Source organism: Gorilla gorilla, chromosome 9 (assembly GCF_029281585.2).
Source record: "Gorilla gorilla gorilla isolate KB3781 chromosome 9, NHGRI_mGorGor1-v2.1_pri, whole genome shotgun sequence".
Lineage (NCBI taxonomy): Eukaryota > Metazoa > Chordata > Mammalia > Primates > Hominidae > Gorilla > Gorilla gorilla.
The window spans coordinates 126,277,098-126,294,227 of record NC_073233.2 but is presented as its reverse complement, the minus strand read 5'-3'; the positions used below and the strand labels follow the sequence as shown (position 1 = coordinate 126,294,227).

The 17,130-nt window shown below is 46.1% G+C and overlaps 2 protein-coding genes across 5 annotated transcripts; one reads left to right on the top strand and one right to left on the bottom strand.

Moving 5' to 3' along the window:
* Nucleotides 1-928: 928 nt before the first annotated feature.
* On the bottom strand, nucleotides 929-15,432 carry CD3G (CD3 gamma subunit of T-cell receptor complex). Of its 4 annotated transcripts, none has more exons than XM_063710818.1 (7): nucleotides 15,208-15,432; nucleotides 5,158-5,181; nucleotides 4,238-4,465; nucleotides 3,526-3,657; nucleotides 2,556-2,599; nucleotides 1,739-1,822; nucleotides 929-1,107 (listed from the first exon to the last, which is right to left on the bottom strand). In XM_063710818.1, the coding sequence occupies exons 1-6, from the start codon at nucleotides 15,338-15,340 to the stop codon at nucleotides 1,757-1,759; spliced, it is 627 nt and encodes a 208-aa protein (XP_063566888.1). In that variant the 5' UTR covers nucleotides 15,341-15,432; the 3' UTR covers nucleotides 929-1,107; nucleotides 1,739-1,756. The 4 variants fall into 4 exon arrangements, with proteins under 4 accessions (XP_063566888.1, XP_018892935.3, XP_004052264.3 ...); XM_019037390.3 differs by having other exon boundaries at nucleotides 929-1,102; XM_004052216.4 differs by lacking the exon at nucleotides 15,208-15,432 and adding an exon at nucleotides 9,736-10,349.
* Nucleotides 11,474-15,125, top strand: CD3D (CD3 delta subunit of T-cell receptor complex). Its single transcript, XM_004052214.4, has 5 exons — nucleotides 11,474-11,657; nucleotides 13,615-13,833; nucleotides 14,302-14,433; nucleotides 14,706-14,749; nucleotides 14,973-15,125. Exons 1-5 carry the CDS (start codon nucleotides 11,603-11,605, stop codon nucleotides 15,036-15,038), a joined length of 516 nt encoding a protein of 171 aa, XP_004052262.1. The 5' UTR covers nucleotides 11,474-11,602; the 3' UTR covers nucleotides 15,039-15,125.
* Nucleotides 15,433-17,130: the final 1,698 nt, after the last annotated feature.

Here is a 17,130-nt window from a genome sequence, read left to right as displayed (position 1 = left end):
ATTAGTTAAATTTACTAAAAATTTCTGAGAACAGGTGAAATCACTTAAGATGGGTGGATTTTATGGCATGTAAATTATGCTTCAATGCAATTATTTTTAAAAATGATATTTATACAATGTTAGTCATTGCAGAATTGTTGTAAGAGCAAAAGATTGGAACCAACTGCCAACTTAAATATCCACTGATAGATAACAGGTTAAATAAATCATAGTCTATTTGTACAATATGGCTGCATTAAAAAGGAGTTCTTCATATAATGGTATGCAATAATCTCACAAGATGTATAGTTTGATATCATTTGTCTAAAAGATAGGGGAAGGGAGGATAATATGTACTTGAGAATGTGCTCATATATGCCTAGAATACCTCCAGAGAGATATATAAGAAACTGGTTTTAAGACCGGGCATGGTGGCTCACACCTGTAATCCCAGCACTTTGGGAGGCTGAGGCAGGCGGATCACTTGAGGTCAGGAGTTCGAGACCAGCTTGGCCAACAGAGCGGAACCCTGTCTCTACTAAAAATACAAAAATTAGCCAGGTGTGGTAATGTGTGCCTGTAATCCCAGCTGCCCGGGAGGCTGAGGCAGGAGAATCGCTTGAACCCAGGAGGCAGAGGTTGCAGTGAGCCGAGATGGTGCCACTGCACTTCAGCCTGGGTGACAGAGCAAGACTGTCTCAAAAAAAAAAAAAAAAAAAAAAGAGAAACTAATTTGTCTCTGAAGAGGGCAACAGGGTCACTGGGTAGCAGGGGATGACGGTGGAGGGAGATCTTTCACTGAATATTTGAGCCATGTGAATTATAACCTATACAAAAACGAAATAAAAATTACAACACAAAAAATTATATTCAAATCCAGGGGGTTATTTGATCTTTTCATTTTACTTTTACAATTTTCCCCAATAGGTGGCGCTTCTGAAACACAGTATTTGTTTTTATTTTTATTTTATTTGAGAAACCCCCAAATTTGCTCTGATGGCCTTTCTTCTCCATTTGTCATCTCTGGGAACCTTGAGTCTAGATTTAGGGCTGAAAGTCTCTCTGCTAGGAGCTTTCCAAAATGCATTGCTTTGATTCTGGGAACTGAATAGGAGGAGAACACCTGGACTGAAAAAAGAAAAATTGCAATTTGTTCAAAAAAACCAAATAATGCTTTCAACCCTGTCTTCCTGATAGAAACTTCAGATAGATTAATTAAATCATAACTTCTGACTGATTGATTTATTGATTGGAAGGTTAATATGGGTTAGTGGTTCTTAACTAAGGGTGATTTTGCCCTGGAGGTGATGTTTGGACACATTTGGTAATGTCTGGACACATTTTTGATTGTCACACTGGACAATCTACCAGCATCTGGTGGAGAGAGGCCAGGGATGCTTCCATAACTCCTACAATGCACAGGCTAGCCCCTCATCACAAATAATTAATTAGCCCAAAATGTTAATAGTGTAGATAATGAGAAATTCTAATGTAGGTTAAGATTAATATTCAGCATCTCTATGGCTTGAGGCCCTGCTCTGACAGGATTTACAGATACATAAAATTCATATTTTCCTAGGCCAAGACAATCAGTATGGCCCCAGAATTTTTAGAAAAGAGTACTCCAAACCACCTCCCAATCCCTGATCCCCAGAGTCTGATGCTTATAGCCGCTTAGGGAAGGGAGCTAGACTTAGAAGCAATTGGGAGGGCAGTTGATGCAAGGGTCCTTTATTAGAATTGGCATTGAAGAACCCACCTACTCTGAGTCCTGAGTTCAATTCCTCCTCAACTGGTTTCCTTGAAGGTGGCTGTACTGGTCATCTTCTCGATCCTTGAGGGGCTGGAAAGGACAGCACAGTCATAAGTCATTTTTTCCATCCTCTATTAATTAATTTGATGCATGTTTATTGAATGTTTTTTATGTGTGAGAGTTTGGAGTGGGTACTTCATGGTCCTGAGGATGGAAAGAGGACAAGAAGATGGAGGCTCTGTCTTTTTTCTTTTTCTCTCTCTCTTTTTTTTTTTTTTTGAGACGGAGTCTTGCTCTGTTGCCCAGGCTGGAGTGCAGTGGCGCAATCGCAGCTCACTGCAACCTCGACCTCCTGGGTTCAAGTGGTCCTCCTGCCTCAGCCTCCTGAGTAGCTGGGACTACAGGTGCGCTCCTCCACGCCTGGTTAATTTTTTTTGTATTTTTAGTAGAGACAGAGTTTCATCATGTTGGCCAGGCTTGTCTCGAATTCCTGACCTCAGGTGATTCACCTGTTTTGGCTTCCCAAGGTGCTGGGATTACAGGCATGAGCCATGGCCTGTCTATAGTGAGTGCCCGGCCTGTCGAGAGTTTCTTCATGTGTCCCTCTCAGTGAGTTCTTCAACTTGTGCTCACTAGATCCTGACCTCAGTCTCTGTCAATCCTTCTCTTTAGTTCATCTATTCTACCCAAACTGATCTCATCATCTGGTATGCTGTTAGCAGTTTCTTACCTGTATAGGATCTTCCAAATAACATGCCCCTCAATCCCAAAGATTTACCCCCACTAATTACAGCAATGTCTCTTTTATTCTTCATCCCCTTACCTGGTAGAGCTGGTCATTGGGCAACAGAGTCTGTTTGTCTGAAGCTGCACAAAAAAGAAACAGAATCCACACAAGGTAGAATGCATAATAAATTGGGTTATATTCACAAAATGGAATACTAAATAACAATAAGAGTTTTATATACACACAAGAGTATGGATAAAGCACATAAACATGTTGTTGAGTGAAAGAAGCTACTCACAAGAATACTTAGTATGAGTCCATTTACATAAAGAACAAAAACAAGCAAAGTTAATCCTTGTTGTTAGAAGTCAGGACAATGCTCACTCTTGAGGATGGGTAGTGGCTGGAAGTGACCACAGGAGGGGCTTCAATGGCATTGGTAATATTGTCTTTCTTAAATTATGTGCTGGCTGCATGGGTGTATTTGTTCTGTGAAATTTTTTTTGAGCTGTATGCTTGTGATTCACTTTTCTGTATGTAAGGGTTTACTTAAAATAGTTTTTTTTTTTTGAGACGGAGTCTTGCTCTGTCGCCCAGGCTGGAGTGCAGTGGCACGATCTCGGCTCATGCAAGCTCCGCCTCCCGGGTTCATGCCATTCTCCTGCCTCAGCCTCCAGAGTAGCTGGGACTACAGGCATCCGCCACCACGCCCGGCTAATTTTTTGTATTTTTAGTAAAGACGGGGTTTCACCGTGCTAGCCAGGATGGTCTCGATCTCCTGACCTCGTGATCTGCCCGCCTCGGTCTCCCAAAGTGTTGTGATTACAGGCGTGAGCCACCGCGCCTGTTTTTTTTTTTTGACAGAGGGAGTTGTATCTTGAGACAGGTGAACATGCTGTGATAACACCAAGTATCCTTTTCTCCTGTCTCAGAGAAATACAGCCTCACCCAACTATGCACACTAGCAAGAGGCACCAACTCAGTCTCTTCTATTGGGTACATAATGGTAGGAGGAAAGCTGAGGGTCTCAGGTGGTCCCATCTCTCATCTAAGAGCATTCTTTTACCTCTCGACTGGCGAACTCCATCCTGTCCAGCAATGAAGTAGACCCCAACAGCAAGGACGAAAATGCTGACGATTTCAGCAAAGAGAAAGCCAGATATGGTGGCTGCATTTAGTTCAATGCAGTTCTGACACACTGTAGGGAAAAGGAGAGACAAACCTTCAGGTTGCGAAAGTTGTTTTTCCTGGTTCGTTTTCTCCCGCCTATCTGCAATAATGCCGCTGTGGAGGGCAGCAGGCTTTTCCTCTGTGGGTGGCAGGGCAAGGGAAGATCCTTGCGCCAAAACTCAACGCATCTTGATGCTCTTAAGTCCCCCAGGATTCCTGGGAAAGCCCATGTAGTCTAACTACCAGGAAGTATCTGGAACAGAAGGAAGACTAGATGCTCTTCATGCTCCACTGCGCTCCAGTTCTCACTGCTGCTCACCTTATGATCACCCCTGTCTCCCCAATCCCTTCATTCAACTCAGTGCTGAATTGCTCGAATCCATGGAGCCCACCCAAAGGTAAACAAAGTTTTACAGGACTGGCTGTAGTTTTTCAATAGGGTGAGGGAAGTATCTACAGTATTTTAAAAGAGGCAAGCTGAAATTAAGAGAACAGGCGATAATATTACTGTTGAGGATCTATTTCCACTTTCACCCCAGATAAATAGCTCACCAGAACAGCAAATACTGATTAATTTCACAACAAACAGACCAAAGGGGATTACATACTTCTGTAATACACTTGGAGTGGTTTTGACTTGTTCTGTGATCCTTTACACTGATACATCCCTCGAGGGTCCTTGGCATTACTTCCCAGATTCCATTTTTTTTTATCTTCAGTTAGGAAGCCTATCATCTTCCCATCTTTAAACCATGTGATATTTTTGGCTTCTGCATCACAAGTCAGAAGTACCGAACCATCTTCTTGATAGTCATACACCTTAACCAAGTGGTTTCCTGAAATGAGAAAAGCCATGGTTCTATTAAGGATCTTGCCTCTGAAATTCTCCCTGCTTCTGCATACCAGGAGATCATTAGAGTAGTGTTTCTCAAACTTTGATGTGCACATGAATCACATGGGGATCTTGTTAAAATTTCAGGTGCTATTTAGTAGTTCTGGGGAGGCGAGATTCCGCACTACTAACATGCTCTCGGGTGACGCCAATATCTGCGTCAGGGGGTGAAGAATAAAAGAGACATTGTTGTAATTAGTAGGGGTAAAACTTTGGGATTTTGGGGCATGTTATTTGGAAGATACTATACAGGTAAGAAACTGCTAACAGCATACCAGATGATGAGATCACTTTGGGTAGAATAGATGAACTAAAGAGAAGGATTGACAGAGACTAACGTCAGGATCCCAGGTGATGCCAATACCTGCTGGTTCATGGGTCACGGTTTGAGATGTGTCCCTAGCTACTAGGGTCCTGCTTCTCCTGTAAGAGACCAGTTAAATGCTTAGCTACAGGCAAGCCGCCCGGAACAGCTTATGTCAGGTCACTGATTTGGTTGACAATAGAGACATCACCTATCTATCCCCGTCCTTTCATTCATTCTAAACTGTTCGCTCCTGTAGGACTACTGTTGTAGGAAGCCAAATTTCCGTCAATATTCTGAGTCTGAGTATAGAAAGAAGCCATTTCTCCTACCTTTGATTAACTGGGCCAAAGTACCTGTAAAGACAGAAGAGAGATAGAGTATTAGCTGGGCATGGAGTTGTTCAGATGCCCTGAAGTATTTCCATGGTTATTTGAGGCCAAGATGAAGAAAGATCCAAATCCATGAAAATGGTAGTATCTATACTTAGTTTTCCGGATTGTAGACTAAATCACCCAATTGAATTCAAGGTGATAATAAATAATTTATCTCATCTTTGTCCTGGTATCCTGGGAGGTGTTTCTAACCGTTGGAATTTCATGAGTGACAGGAGTGGCTTTGTTATCTGTGGTGGACCCTTAGACCATACCTGAGTTTATGCATGGCAATGACTCAGGATGGTGCTGGTCAAGACCAACCATATGGTAAGAGGATTGCAGCTTTGAAACTAGTGGTATCAGCCCCAGGAAGGGATCCTAGAGATTGAGATCAGTCAAGCGGCCAATGATTCAATCAATCATGCCTATGTAAAGATACCTCAATAAAAACTTGGTGGAGCTTCCTGGTTGGTGAACCCATCAATGTGCTGGCAGAGTGTGGGAGAGCGCTGGGGGCGATGTGTTCTAATTCCACGGGGAGAGGGCACGGAGGCTCTGTGTTCGGGACCCTCTTAGACGTTGCCCTTTTCATTTAGCTGGTTCTGATTTTATTTTATTTTTTAATAAAACTGAAATAGGAAGTACAGCACTTTCTTAAATTCTGTGAGTTATTCTAGCAAATTATCAATGAGGAGGGTCATGGGAATCCTTAAGATTGCAGGCAGTTTGTCAGAAATGTGAGTGGTCTGGGGTACCCTGAACTTGTAGCTGGCATTTAAAGTGAGGGCAATCTGGTTGGGAACCATGCTCTTACCCTGTAGGGTCTGACACTAATTTGGGGGGTTAGCACCAGAATTGTATTGTAGTATATGTAAGTAAGGATATTGCCTATCCAGTCCAGAACACTCTGCTTCTTGAGCAGCTAATGCCCTGGCAAGGAGTGGGTGTGCACTATCCAAAACCTTTAGGCTGAGTTCCTTATAAAATATTCAGGCTTGATGATCCTTTTCTTATAAAAACCCTGGATGTCCCAGGGAAGTTAGCTTTTCAATTAGTCCTCAAATCTGTCTCAAAACTCAGAGTTGACTGGCAGCAGTGGCTCACACCTGTAATCCCAGCACTTTGGGATGCTGAGGTGGGCAGATTGCTTGAGCCCAGGAGTTAGACACCAGCCTGGACAACATGGCGAAAACCTGTCTCTACAGAAAATACTAAAAAATTAGCCGGGCATGGTGGTATGCACCTGTAGTCCCAGCTACTCAGGAGGCTGAAGTGGGAGGAATGGTTGAGCCTGGGAGGTGGAGGTTGCAGTGAGCCGAGATTGCACCACTGCACTCCAGCCTAGGTGTTAAAGCTGTCTCAAAAAAACAAAAACAAACAAACAAACAGACAAACAAAACCTTAGGGTAGTAGAGTTGCATGGTGGACATATTACAGAGATCTGGCACTTGAATTCAATTCAATTAGATTTAATCCAAACATTTAACGAGCACTATTACGACCTAAAATAATTAGATATTATGAAAGAAAAGAGTGCTGATATGAAGAATCAACTGCTGCTTCCAAAGTTTATGAATGAAGTGAAAAAATTAAAACATATATGCAATTAATTTAATAGAATGTATACATTGTCTTTTAGTGCTTATATGACTGCATATGAAAAAAGGGTAGAAGCTATTAATTTTGTCCAAGGGTGAGGATCAGGGAAAGCTTAATAGAGGAAATAACATTTGTCTGGGCCTTGAAGAGTAAGCAGGAATATACCAGACAGAGAAAGTCATTCTGAGTAGAAAGAATAGCTGAATAAGATGCAGCTTTGGAAAAGGACAAGAGAGGTAGTGTGGCTAGAGGTGGAGTGTGTGTGATAGGGAGAGACGGTCATGAGTCAAAGTATTATGGAAATAAAAGAAGTGAACTGTCTTAGAACCTCATGCAGGGCAGGATTATTTTTGAACAGTATCCAGTGCAGTGCCTGGAACATGGTAGGAACTTTATTTGTTGAATGAATGTGCAAATGAATAAATGAGCAAATGGGAGAAAAGGCAAGACAAACAGTTAAAGAGGTTTCTAACTAGTTCTTCTCCTGACCACCTGGTCAGAAGACCGAGAGAAGACAGAGACCCCTCATTCTAAATCGGATTCAGGGAAGGAGATTGCACTGATCGTTGACATAGTTTTTTTTTTTTTTTTTTTGAGACATCTTTTTTTTTTTTTTCTTTCTCTGTCACTCAGGCTGAAGTGCAGTGGTGTGATCATGGCTCACTGCAGCCTCGAGCTCCTGGGCTCAAGCAATCCTCCCACTTCAGCCTCCCAAGTAGCTGGCATAAGTGCATGCCAAAATGCCTGGCTAATTTTCGTAGTTTTTGTAGACACAGGGTATCCCTATTTTGCCCAGGTTGGTCTTGAACTCCTGGGCTCAAATGATCCTCCCTCCCTAGCCTCCCAAAGTGTTGGGATTATAGCCATGAGCCACTGTGCCTGGCCGATTGACATCTTTTAATGTTGCATATCTGAGTGAGCTTTCCTTTTAGGACTTAAGAGGTCGTATAGCCACATTTCTTTTTTTTTGTTTTGTTTTTTTGAGATGGAGTCTCACTCTGTCACCCAGGCTGGAGTGCAGTGGCACCATGTTGGCTCACTGCAACCTCCATCTCCTGGGTTCAAGCAATTCTCCTGCCTCAGCCTCCTGAGTAGCTGGGATTACAGGCACCCACTACCACACCCCACTAATTTTTAAAATATTTTTAGTAGAGATGGGGTTTCACCATGTTGACAAGGATGGTCTCGAACTCCTGATCTCAGGTGATCCACCTGCCTCAACCTCCCAAAGTGCTGGGATTACAGGCGTGAGCCACCATGCCCGTCCCTGCCACATTTCTGGATTGGCTGGCATGAGAACTCCCAGACAGTAGAGGAATTGTTCAAGTACACATAGCTCATTGGTGTCCAAGCTGGATCCAGAGCTCAGGTTTTCTACTGCTCAACTCAATGCTCTTTCCACGATATGCAGCCACCTCACCCAGGCTTGAGAGTTGCTCCTCAACCTGTGCTGTCTTTAGCTGACTTTTCCTTCCATTTCTCTTAGAAATAATTTTATTCTAAACTCTCACTGTCCTCTTCAAGTCTCCCAACCAGTCATCACCTAGCTCAGTTTCAGCAGGTGGCGTTGCCTCCCACCTGGATTTTTTAGAGCACGGAAGCTGTTGTCCTTTCTCCTTTAGCTTCCTTTCCCTTTATAAACCTATCTGGGGCCAGCGCCGTTTGCACTTCCTTTCTCCCGGTCTTAGAGGGTAACGTTGCCTTCCCCTCTGTGCTCTTGACCCCACTCTTGACTGTCCTTCCATCATCAACTCCAGGACCTTGCTCTACTCATCATCTTCTCCTTTAGCCTAGAAATGTGCTCAAGTTTCTCTCACCCTCAAGAACATTTATTCTTAGACTCTACTTCCTCCTCTACCTACCACCCAGTCTTTTCTCCCTCCTCATCCAAATTTCTTTAAAGAATAGTCTACACTTGCTGACCTCATCACCTGACCTTCACCTTCTACCAATTTTCACTTGGCTTCCACTCACAATACCCTGCTGAAACTGTGCTAAATCACCCATGATGCATATTCTGCCACATCCCAGAGACTTAAACTTTTAAATATATTCTTATATTAGTGGGCTCTCCTTAACATTTTATACTCTTGGTAATTCTCTCTTTCTAGAAGCTCTCTACTCCTTTGGTTTCCAAGGTAGTGCATACATTTGATTATTTCAGCTCTTTGATTCTCCTTTTATCTCTTTCCTGGAATGTTTTTTTTCCTCTAACTGCCCCTTAAAATTGGTGCCTTCACTGTTCCATCTTCAGCCCCCTCTTCCTCACATAGTACTTATGTGACTTCAGCAAATTCCATGGTTTTAACTTTCCCAGTATGTCCAGACTCCGGGCATCAACCCAGTTCATCCACTTCCTATTGGATATTCCAATGGAGTATTCATGCAGGCACCCATACTATACTGTACACTCAGTATGGCACCATGAAAACTAATTTCTCCAATGAGACTATGAGTTCTGTAGAGCATAAGTGTTTTATTCATTTTTATTTCCTCATGGCGTATCACATATTAGGGTCTCACCCATCTTTGTTGACCAATTGGCCAACTGCCCAACTGAGTGAATGGACATTTCATAGGTCGACTGCTAGCCCCCAGCTCTGAAGTAGGGAACATATACTTTTTCCTTTTAGTTTCTTGGCCTATGCCCTTTTGGGCTGCATTCAAATCTAAGATGGCGGTAACAGGGTCCTCTCTTCAGCCAGTTAAGTACTCTGTTTGCATTTTTCAGAGACAAGGATTCCTTCTCCTCCGTGGGACACTGTTTCTCTCTAGCAGAGAACAGTTAAGAGGCTCCATTTTGCCCTTCTTTGAACTCTAAGGTGACAGCAGAGGTAGGCTGAAGGTTAGGGATCCCAATATTCCTGTCTCACTAGTGATGGGCTCTTCCCTTGAGCCCTTTCCCAGGCTGCCAGACCCCTAGTAGGCCCTTACCTTGAAGAAGAATGATAGCCAGGATGAGGACAGCTAGGCCCTTCCCCTGTTCCATGTCAGTCTCTGTCCTCTGGCAAAAACGCGGAGCAGCCCTTAGTAGCCAGCCAGCCAGCCTGTGCAGCAGCTAGACTGGCTCCACCCATCAGCGTTGGGGCTGGGGCCCTTGAGAGAAGGCAAGAACCCAGAGCCTCCACCCTCTGCTGCAAGCGTGGGCAGCAGGGGCCTCAGCAGGGCTGCAGGTGCAGATGCCTTTTGTTTTTCCGTTAAGGAGGGTGGAGGTGGTGGGGAAGGAGAGGGAGAGAATGCTGGATTCACACTCAGAGACTCATCTTGCACAGGGAACCGCAATGGATGCTGGGTGGGAGATGGTCCTGGGACCGTTTCTTCATGAGGGAGATAAATGTCCCTGTCATTAGTTGTTAGGATTGTAGCCAGTTGTTACTCATTGCTAGTTGTTGTTGCTGTAGGTAATGAATTTAGGAGGGACTCTCAGCTGCTTGGGGCTGGACCTCCGAATGGAAAGCCACCTCAGTCCAGGCCTTCATTTAGGAATTTTTTTCACTTTTTTTTTTCTTTTTCTTTTTTGAGACAGAGTCTCACTTTGTTGCCCAGGCTGGAGTGCAGTGGCGCTATCTCAGCTCACTGCAACCTCCACCTCCTGGGTTCAAGCGATTCTCCTGCCTCAGCCTCCTGAGTAGCTGAGATTACAGGCGTATGCCACCAAGCCCGGCTAATTTTTGTATTTTTAGTAGAGACGGGGTTTCATCTTGTTGGTCAGGCTGGTCTCGAACTCCTGACCTTGTGATCCGCCTGCCTCAGCCTCCCAAAGTGTTGGGATTACAGGCGTGAGACACGGCACCTGGCTTCACTATTCTTTTGAGATCATGAAAGAGGTGCCTGGAAGGGAATAGGTGGAACAATTCTGAGGACAGGCCAGCACATTTTCAGGGGCCAGAGCCCGGACTGAATGTCCAGGATCTCAGGCCCCTGTCTCCCTCAGCCAGTCAGTCAGTGAGCCAACAAAAATGTGCAGAGCTCCCGTTATGTGCCAGGCACAAGATACAGCAGTGAGCAAGACAGGCATGACTCTGTCCCCAGGTAAGTGACAGTCTAACTGCAGCAGTGTGAAGAGTTTCAGATCCTCATAGGCCACAGGGGAAAAAGGTCCATTTGTCTCACCGGGAGGCTCAATATTGCCTGTCAGTCAATTATATTGTTATTAATAACTACCCCTTATTGAGCACATATGATGCGTGAGGCACCATGCGAACATCTTGTTTGAATCCTAATAATGGTACTAATGGAATAAGACTCTGAAAAATTTTATGGCTGGCCCAGGCCCCACAGGTAGGCAGTATTGGACCCAGGATTCAAATCTCTGGCTGGGGTCTCTAAAGCCCAACCTCCCACTGACAAGAAGCTGCTAGATCTGGTGTCCCTGGCTGCCTAGTGAAGGGTCCTGAGGAAGATCAGCCTCCTGAGAAATCTAGCTGCTATGGCTTGCGCTATGGGGCCGAAGGCTTCTCTCAAGGGGCTTCGAGATGTGGCAGTGTTTAGGTTGTGCGTAAATGTGGTTGCATTGTCAATAGGGACGCTAAAGTTCAGGCCACCTTTTCCATATTCTCTGCCAGCTCCCTGCTCAGAGATAGAGCAATTTACACCGCTTCCTTCCTACCCTACCCCTAGCCCACCCCCACTCTGAAAATTTCCCATCATCAACGGCAGAAAGCAGAGAAGCAGACATCTTCTAGTTCCTCCCCCACTCTCCTCTTTCCGGTACCTGTGAGTCAGCTAGGGGAGGGCAGCTCTCACCCAGGCTGATAGTTCGGTGACCTGGCTTTATCTACTGGATGAGTTCCGCTGGGAGATGGAACATAGCACGTTTCTGTCTGGCCTGGTACTGGCTACCCTTCTCTCGCAAGGTAAGGCTACTCCAGGTGGGTGGGGGAAGGGACCTGAGAGGGACATTACTGATGGGAGTGAGGCCCACTTGAAAGTGTTTCTTGCCAGGCACGGTGGCTCACACCAGTAATCCCAGAGCTTTGGGAGGCCGAAGTGGGAGGATCCTTTGAGGCCAGGAGTTTGAGACCAGTCTGAGCAACATGATGAGACTCTATCTTTACAAAAAACAAAAGAATTAGCCAGGCATGGTGGTGCACAACTGTAGTCCCAGCTACTTGAGAGGCTGAGGCAGGAGGGTCACTTGAGCCCGGGATTTCAAGGCTTCACTGAGCTGTGATCATGCCACTGCCCTCCAACCTGGGCAACCTGTGAGACCTTATCTCAAAAAAAAAAAAAAAGTGCTTCTCGGTGCTAGCTTCAGTTCACCAGGCACCCCAGGGGTGTCAGGAGGGCAGGGGCAGGATGTAGCATAGAATCTGGGAAACAGGCTCTTGGCTTTGACTGACTCCAGCCACGGGTGCACGTGGGCCTAGAATGTCTCTCAGAAGGCCTTAGGCCAGAGATCTGCAGAAAATAGCTCAGTACGTATGTACCTGAATCTGGGACTGGCCATGGGAGCACAGCTTCCTGCACTACTCCTTTTAGGCCTGATGGCCTCTGGAATCAGGACTCTTGTTTGTTTGGCCATGATTATGTCATCCCTGGAGGCATGTCCTAGCACTCATGTGAATGCTTTAAGAGAAGTTAACTTTAGGTTGAGCAGGAGGGAGGGAAGATTTGAGGGGTTGTTACATGGGAGGATTTTAACTCATCTCAGTTTGCCAATTTCAGTTTTAAAATGGAAAGTCCCATGTCCCAGGAACCCCTTCAACGCTAAGCAAACTGGGTCCAATGGTCACCTAATAGTTGGCTGCACTAGGACACTCAGGATTTCCACTGGAGACAGATCCCTGAAGAGGACGCGACTGTAGGATGTGAAGCATTTGATGTGCATGTGTCTCCTTGAGTATACATGCATATACTTCCAACCTGCTTCAGAAGTGTGAGCAACAGCTATTTCAGGGTTTTCTAGAAGATGCTCTTGTATCCAAATTTGGGACTGAGTGTGAAGCCCAGGATGAATGAATGTAGCCTCCACTTTTCCCTGTGTTTGGAGGGATAGACTGTAGTGCCTCTGTGGCCTGTGGAGATGTGCTCAGGCTGTCAGAGGAACTCACTGCATCTGGAATGTTGCTGCACTCACCTCCAGCCCTAAAAGTCTCCCACAAGACTTGACTTGTGAGGAGCTCTAGGGATGGATTCAATAAATTTTTTTTCCTGTTCTCCTTCTAACCAAGGGTGGAAAACTGTACATGGGATTTGCCCTGGTCCCGTTCTGGACCACTTGGCTGATAATTCAGCGGCTGGTAAACCAGCTGGTCTCCACCCACAACCATCCCTGGCCCTGGGAAAGGCTTCAGTATTGAGAGCCCCGCTTTCTTGGTTGTCGATGGAGCAGGAGCAATGAGGAAGGATGAGGATAAGAAGCTGAAGTGGGAGTGTTGTAGATGGCTGGGAAGTAGAATTAGATGTTTCCTTGAAGAAAAAATGCAGACGTTTCCAACCGAGGAATGTTCTTCTGTCTTTCCATATCTTCTGGGTGCTTCAGTGGTCCGTGCTCCCCCTACTCCTCATCAGCGGTCTGGATTCATTTCCAGGAAGGTGCTTGGGTCAACCCTGCTCTGAGGGGTCCTCTTTTGCACCAAGGCCCCAAGACCTGTCCTCTGCTTGAATGGCATCCTCATGTCCCCCTTGACCCCTGCAGTTGGTGGGGAACTTTCTGAAGGCTTTTTCTTGTGACTTCTGTCTCTCTTGATGGAAACCATAAACTGTCCTGGACAAGGAAAATGGTCTCTGTTAAGTATGAGCTTCTGCAGAACAAAGGGCTTGGTGCAGACCAAAGAGCTGTCTCCAACTGTGATATTTTTTCCCCTTTAGTGAATCCCTTCAAGATACCTATAGAGGAACTTGAGGACAGAGTGTTTGTGAATTGCAATACCAGCATCACATGGGTAGAGGGAACGGTGGGAACACTGCTGTCAGACATTACAAGACTGGACCTGGGAAAACGCATCCTGGACCCACGAGGAATATATAGGTGTAATGGGACAGATGTATACAAGGACAAAGAATCTACCGTGCAAGTTCATTATCGAAGTACGTGCTTCCTGAACCCTTTGGGTTGGAATGGATAGGGCTTCTGAATGTGAGAACTTTCTGGCTAGAGAGGGATATGGTGAACCCATCTGTTCTCTAAACAAAGTGAGGTCACTATTGTAATAGTACAAGCCAGATTTGGGGACCTTCAAAGTGGAAGAGAGAGCTTAACTCAGCAAGACAGAGCAGTAGGGGTCATGTTACTGCAGCCTTGGTTGGGTGAGAGGTTTGGCCCACCACCTTGTTCAAGGTCCCAAAAGCTGAGATTACTTCTTAGCTCTTCCCAGGGATTCCTTAGGATGCAGGGTGGAGGAAGGTGTGGCAAGCCCATCACCAGGCCTTTCTCCCAGGGTCTTATTGAAATTTGGGTTTTGGCATAAGAGATCTAAGGGTTGCCCTAGGAGGCAGAGGATGGTTCCCTGATCTTAAAGGCTCTCAACCTCTCCTCTCTCCTCCCTTCCTCCACAGTGTGCCAGAGCTGTGTGGAGCTGGATCCAGCCACCGTGGCTGGCATCATTGTCACTGATGTCATTGCCACTCTGCTCCTTGCTTTGGGAGTCTTCTGCTTTGCTGGACATGAGACTGGAAGGCCGTCTGGGGGTTAGTGGAAGAGCAGAGCATGAGAGTGTGTGTGTGTGTGTGTGTGTGTGTGTGTGTACCAGTGAGCTTATGCACCAGCTAAGGAATGGGGCTGGTGCTAGGTTTAGTCTCAGCTGGGAGTTACTCTTGCAATCTCCTAAAGACTCCTAGAACTTTGACTGTTGAAAGAACTTGTGTGTTCATATCACTCATGCAGACTTCTGAGGGTGTGGGAGGGTGGATCTCACTGTTCCATCTGCTAGGCCATTGATGTCTCTCTCTGGTTCTTCTAGCTGCCGACACACAAGCTCTGTTGAGGAATGACCAGGTCTATCAGGTGAGCCTTGAGGGGAAGGAGGCAGGAATGAAGGGAGGGTGAGTGGGGATAGAGAGGCTGACACTGAATGCTGTTTGCACGTGGGAAGGGTCCTACTGGGGAGTTCATTGCTGGGTGTGACTGGAGAGGTCAGGCAGGAGCTCTCATCGTCGGGGCCTGCTGGGGCCCTTCCTTGAAGAGTTCTAACCCTGCCTCCTGACCGTTTGCTCTTCTCCTCTCTTAGCCCCTCCGAGATCGAGATGATGCTCATTACAGCCGCCTTGGAGGAAACTGGGCTCGGAACAAGTGAACCTGAGACTGGTGGCTTCTAGAAGCAGCCATTACCAACTGTACCTTCCCTTCTTGCTCAGCCAATAAATATATCCTCTTTCACTCAGCAGGTGCCTGGGCTTCTTAAGGCTCCTGGGCAAGGCATGGGAGTTGTCCTGACTTGCTTGGGATCTTGCCCTCCTACCTACCTGTTCCTTCCTTCATCTCCTTCCTTCCTCTGCCCCACACAGACAGTGTGTTGGGCAGTCTCTCGCCACATCCTGGCTGTCTGGTGTTTCTAGCCCACAGGGCTCCCTGGGTGAAGGGTCTGCGCCACCACATTCCCACAGCTACTCGTTGACTCCAGTCCCTATCACAACCCTTTTAGGGTTTTGGCTGCCTCATCCAGCTGAGGGCAGGCTGCTGTGTTCAGGAGCCCAGCCGCACACAAGTTTCCATGATGTCATGAATGGGGGTGGCAGAGACAACAAGGGGCCCTGGGACTAGTTTCTCACCAAGACTCAGAGGGTGTGTGTAACAAAGTCCCACTGCTGCTAAGGGGATGGCCTCAACTCTACGGCCCTGCTGACCAGGTGCCACTAGCTCTAAGGAGGTCTCACCTAAGCCTCTTTCGTATCCCTTTCCCATGTATTGAAGGCACCATTTTAGCTTCCTTTCGCCAGGACCTGTCCCTGGCTTGCTCCTGCCTTCTGCATGATAAACTGGGATCAGAAACCCTTCACCAATTAAAGCACATTATCCTGCTCCATCTACCTGGAAAGCAGGAATTTGAGACAGGGATTTTTTTTTTTTTTTTGAGATGGAGTCTTGCTCTGTTGCTCAGGCTGGAGTGCCGTGGCATGATCTTGGCTTACTGCAACCTCTGTCTCCTGGAGTCAAGTGATTCTCCTGCCTCAGCCTCCTGAGTAGCTGGGATTGCAAGCATGTGTCATCAAGTTCAGCTAATTTTTGTATTTTTAGTAGAGACAGGGTTTCATCATGTTGGCCAGGCTGGTCTCGAACTCTTGACCTCAAGTGATCCACCCACTCAGCCTCCAAAAGTGCTGGGATTACAGGCATGAGCCACTGCACCTGGCTGAGACAGGGATATTTTCAATAGATGTCATCTTCTATTACTTCTAAAGGTAGTGGTTCTAGGCTGGGCACAGTGGCTCATGCGTGTAATCTCAGCACTTTAGGAGGCAGAGGCAAGAGGATCACTTGAGCCTAGGAGTTCAAAACCAGCCTGGGCAACATAGCAACATCCTGTCTCGACCAAAAAAAAAAAAAATCAGCTCGGTGCAGTGGTGGGCACCTGTAGTCCTAGCTATTTGGGAGACTGAGGTGGGAGGATTGCATGAGGCCGGGAATTGGAGGCTGCAGTGAGCTATGATTGTGCCACTGCACTCCAGCCTGGGCTACAGAGTGAGACCCTATCTTAAAAAAAAATAGCTATGGTTCTGAAACTTTGGAGGCCTGAGGGATTTATTAAAAATATAAATGCGGCCAGGCATGGTGGCTCACACCTGTAATCCCAGCACTTTGGGAGGTTTAGGTGGGCAGATCACAAGATCAGGAGATTGAGATCATCCTGGCCAACATGGTGAAACCCCGTTTCTACTAAAAATACAAAAATTAGCTGGGCATGGTGGCGCACGCCTGTAATCCCAGCTACTCGGGAGGCTGAGGCAGGAGAATTGCTTGAACCCGGGAGGCGGAGGTTGCAGTGAGTCAAGATTGCACCACCGCATTCCAGCCTGGTGACAGAGCGAGACTTGATCTCAAAATAAAATAAAATAAAATAAAATAAAATAAAATAAAATAAAATAAAAAAGTGCTAGAGACGCACTCTAGGCAGGGTGTTTCCAGGTGATTCTGAAACAGCCCAAATTCAGAGTCTCTGGTTTAGAGGGAGAATAGAGGCCACTTTCTCTCTTAAGTCTTTTATGCCTGTTCCTGGATCCCAGAGCGGGGGATTCCTTCTTTTGTTCTCTGATTACACAAATAATTTAAAGAGCCTCTGGAAAGTTTAATGACTGAGAATTTCCCAGACCTGGGTTCCCAAAGGAGAAAAGAATTAGTAACCACATAGCCAGAAAATTGGATGATTCTGTCCACCATCTTCTCAAGAT

Excerpts from the sequence above, each read along its gene's own strand:
- CD3D (XM_004052214.4), top strand. The coding sequence starts at position 11,603 with ATGGAACATAGCACGTTTCTGTCTGGCCTGGTACTGGCTACCCTTCTC. Across the intron at positions 14,434-14,705 it reads GACTGGAAGGCCGTCTGGGG|CTGCCGACACACAAGCTCTG; the intron begins GTTAGTGGAAGA and ends TGGTTCTTCTAG. Across the intron at positions 14,750-14,972 it reads GGAATGACCAGGTCTATCAG|CCCCTCCGAGATCGAGATGA; the intron begins GTGAGCCTTGAG and ends CTCCTCTCTTAG.
- CD3G (XM_063710818.1), bottom strand. The coding sequence starts at position 15,340 with ATGTGGTGGCGCAGACCCTTCACCCAGGGAGCCCTGTGGGCTAGAAAC. Across the intron at positions 4,466-5,157 it reads TTTGGCCCAGTTAATCAAAG|GAAACCACTTGGTTAAGGTG; the intron begins GTAGGAGAAATG and ends TTCTCATTTCAG. Across the intron at positions 1,823-2,555 it reads CCAATGACCAGCTCTACCAG|CCCCTCAAGGATCGAGAAGA; the intron begins GTAAGGGGATGA and ends TGTCCTTTCCAG.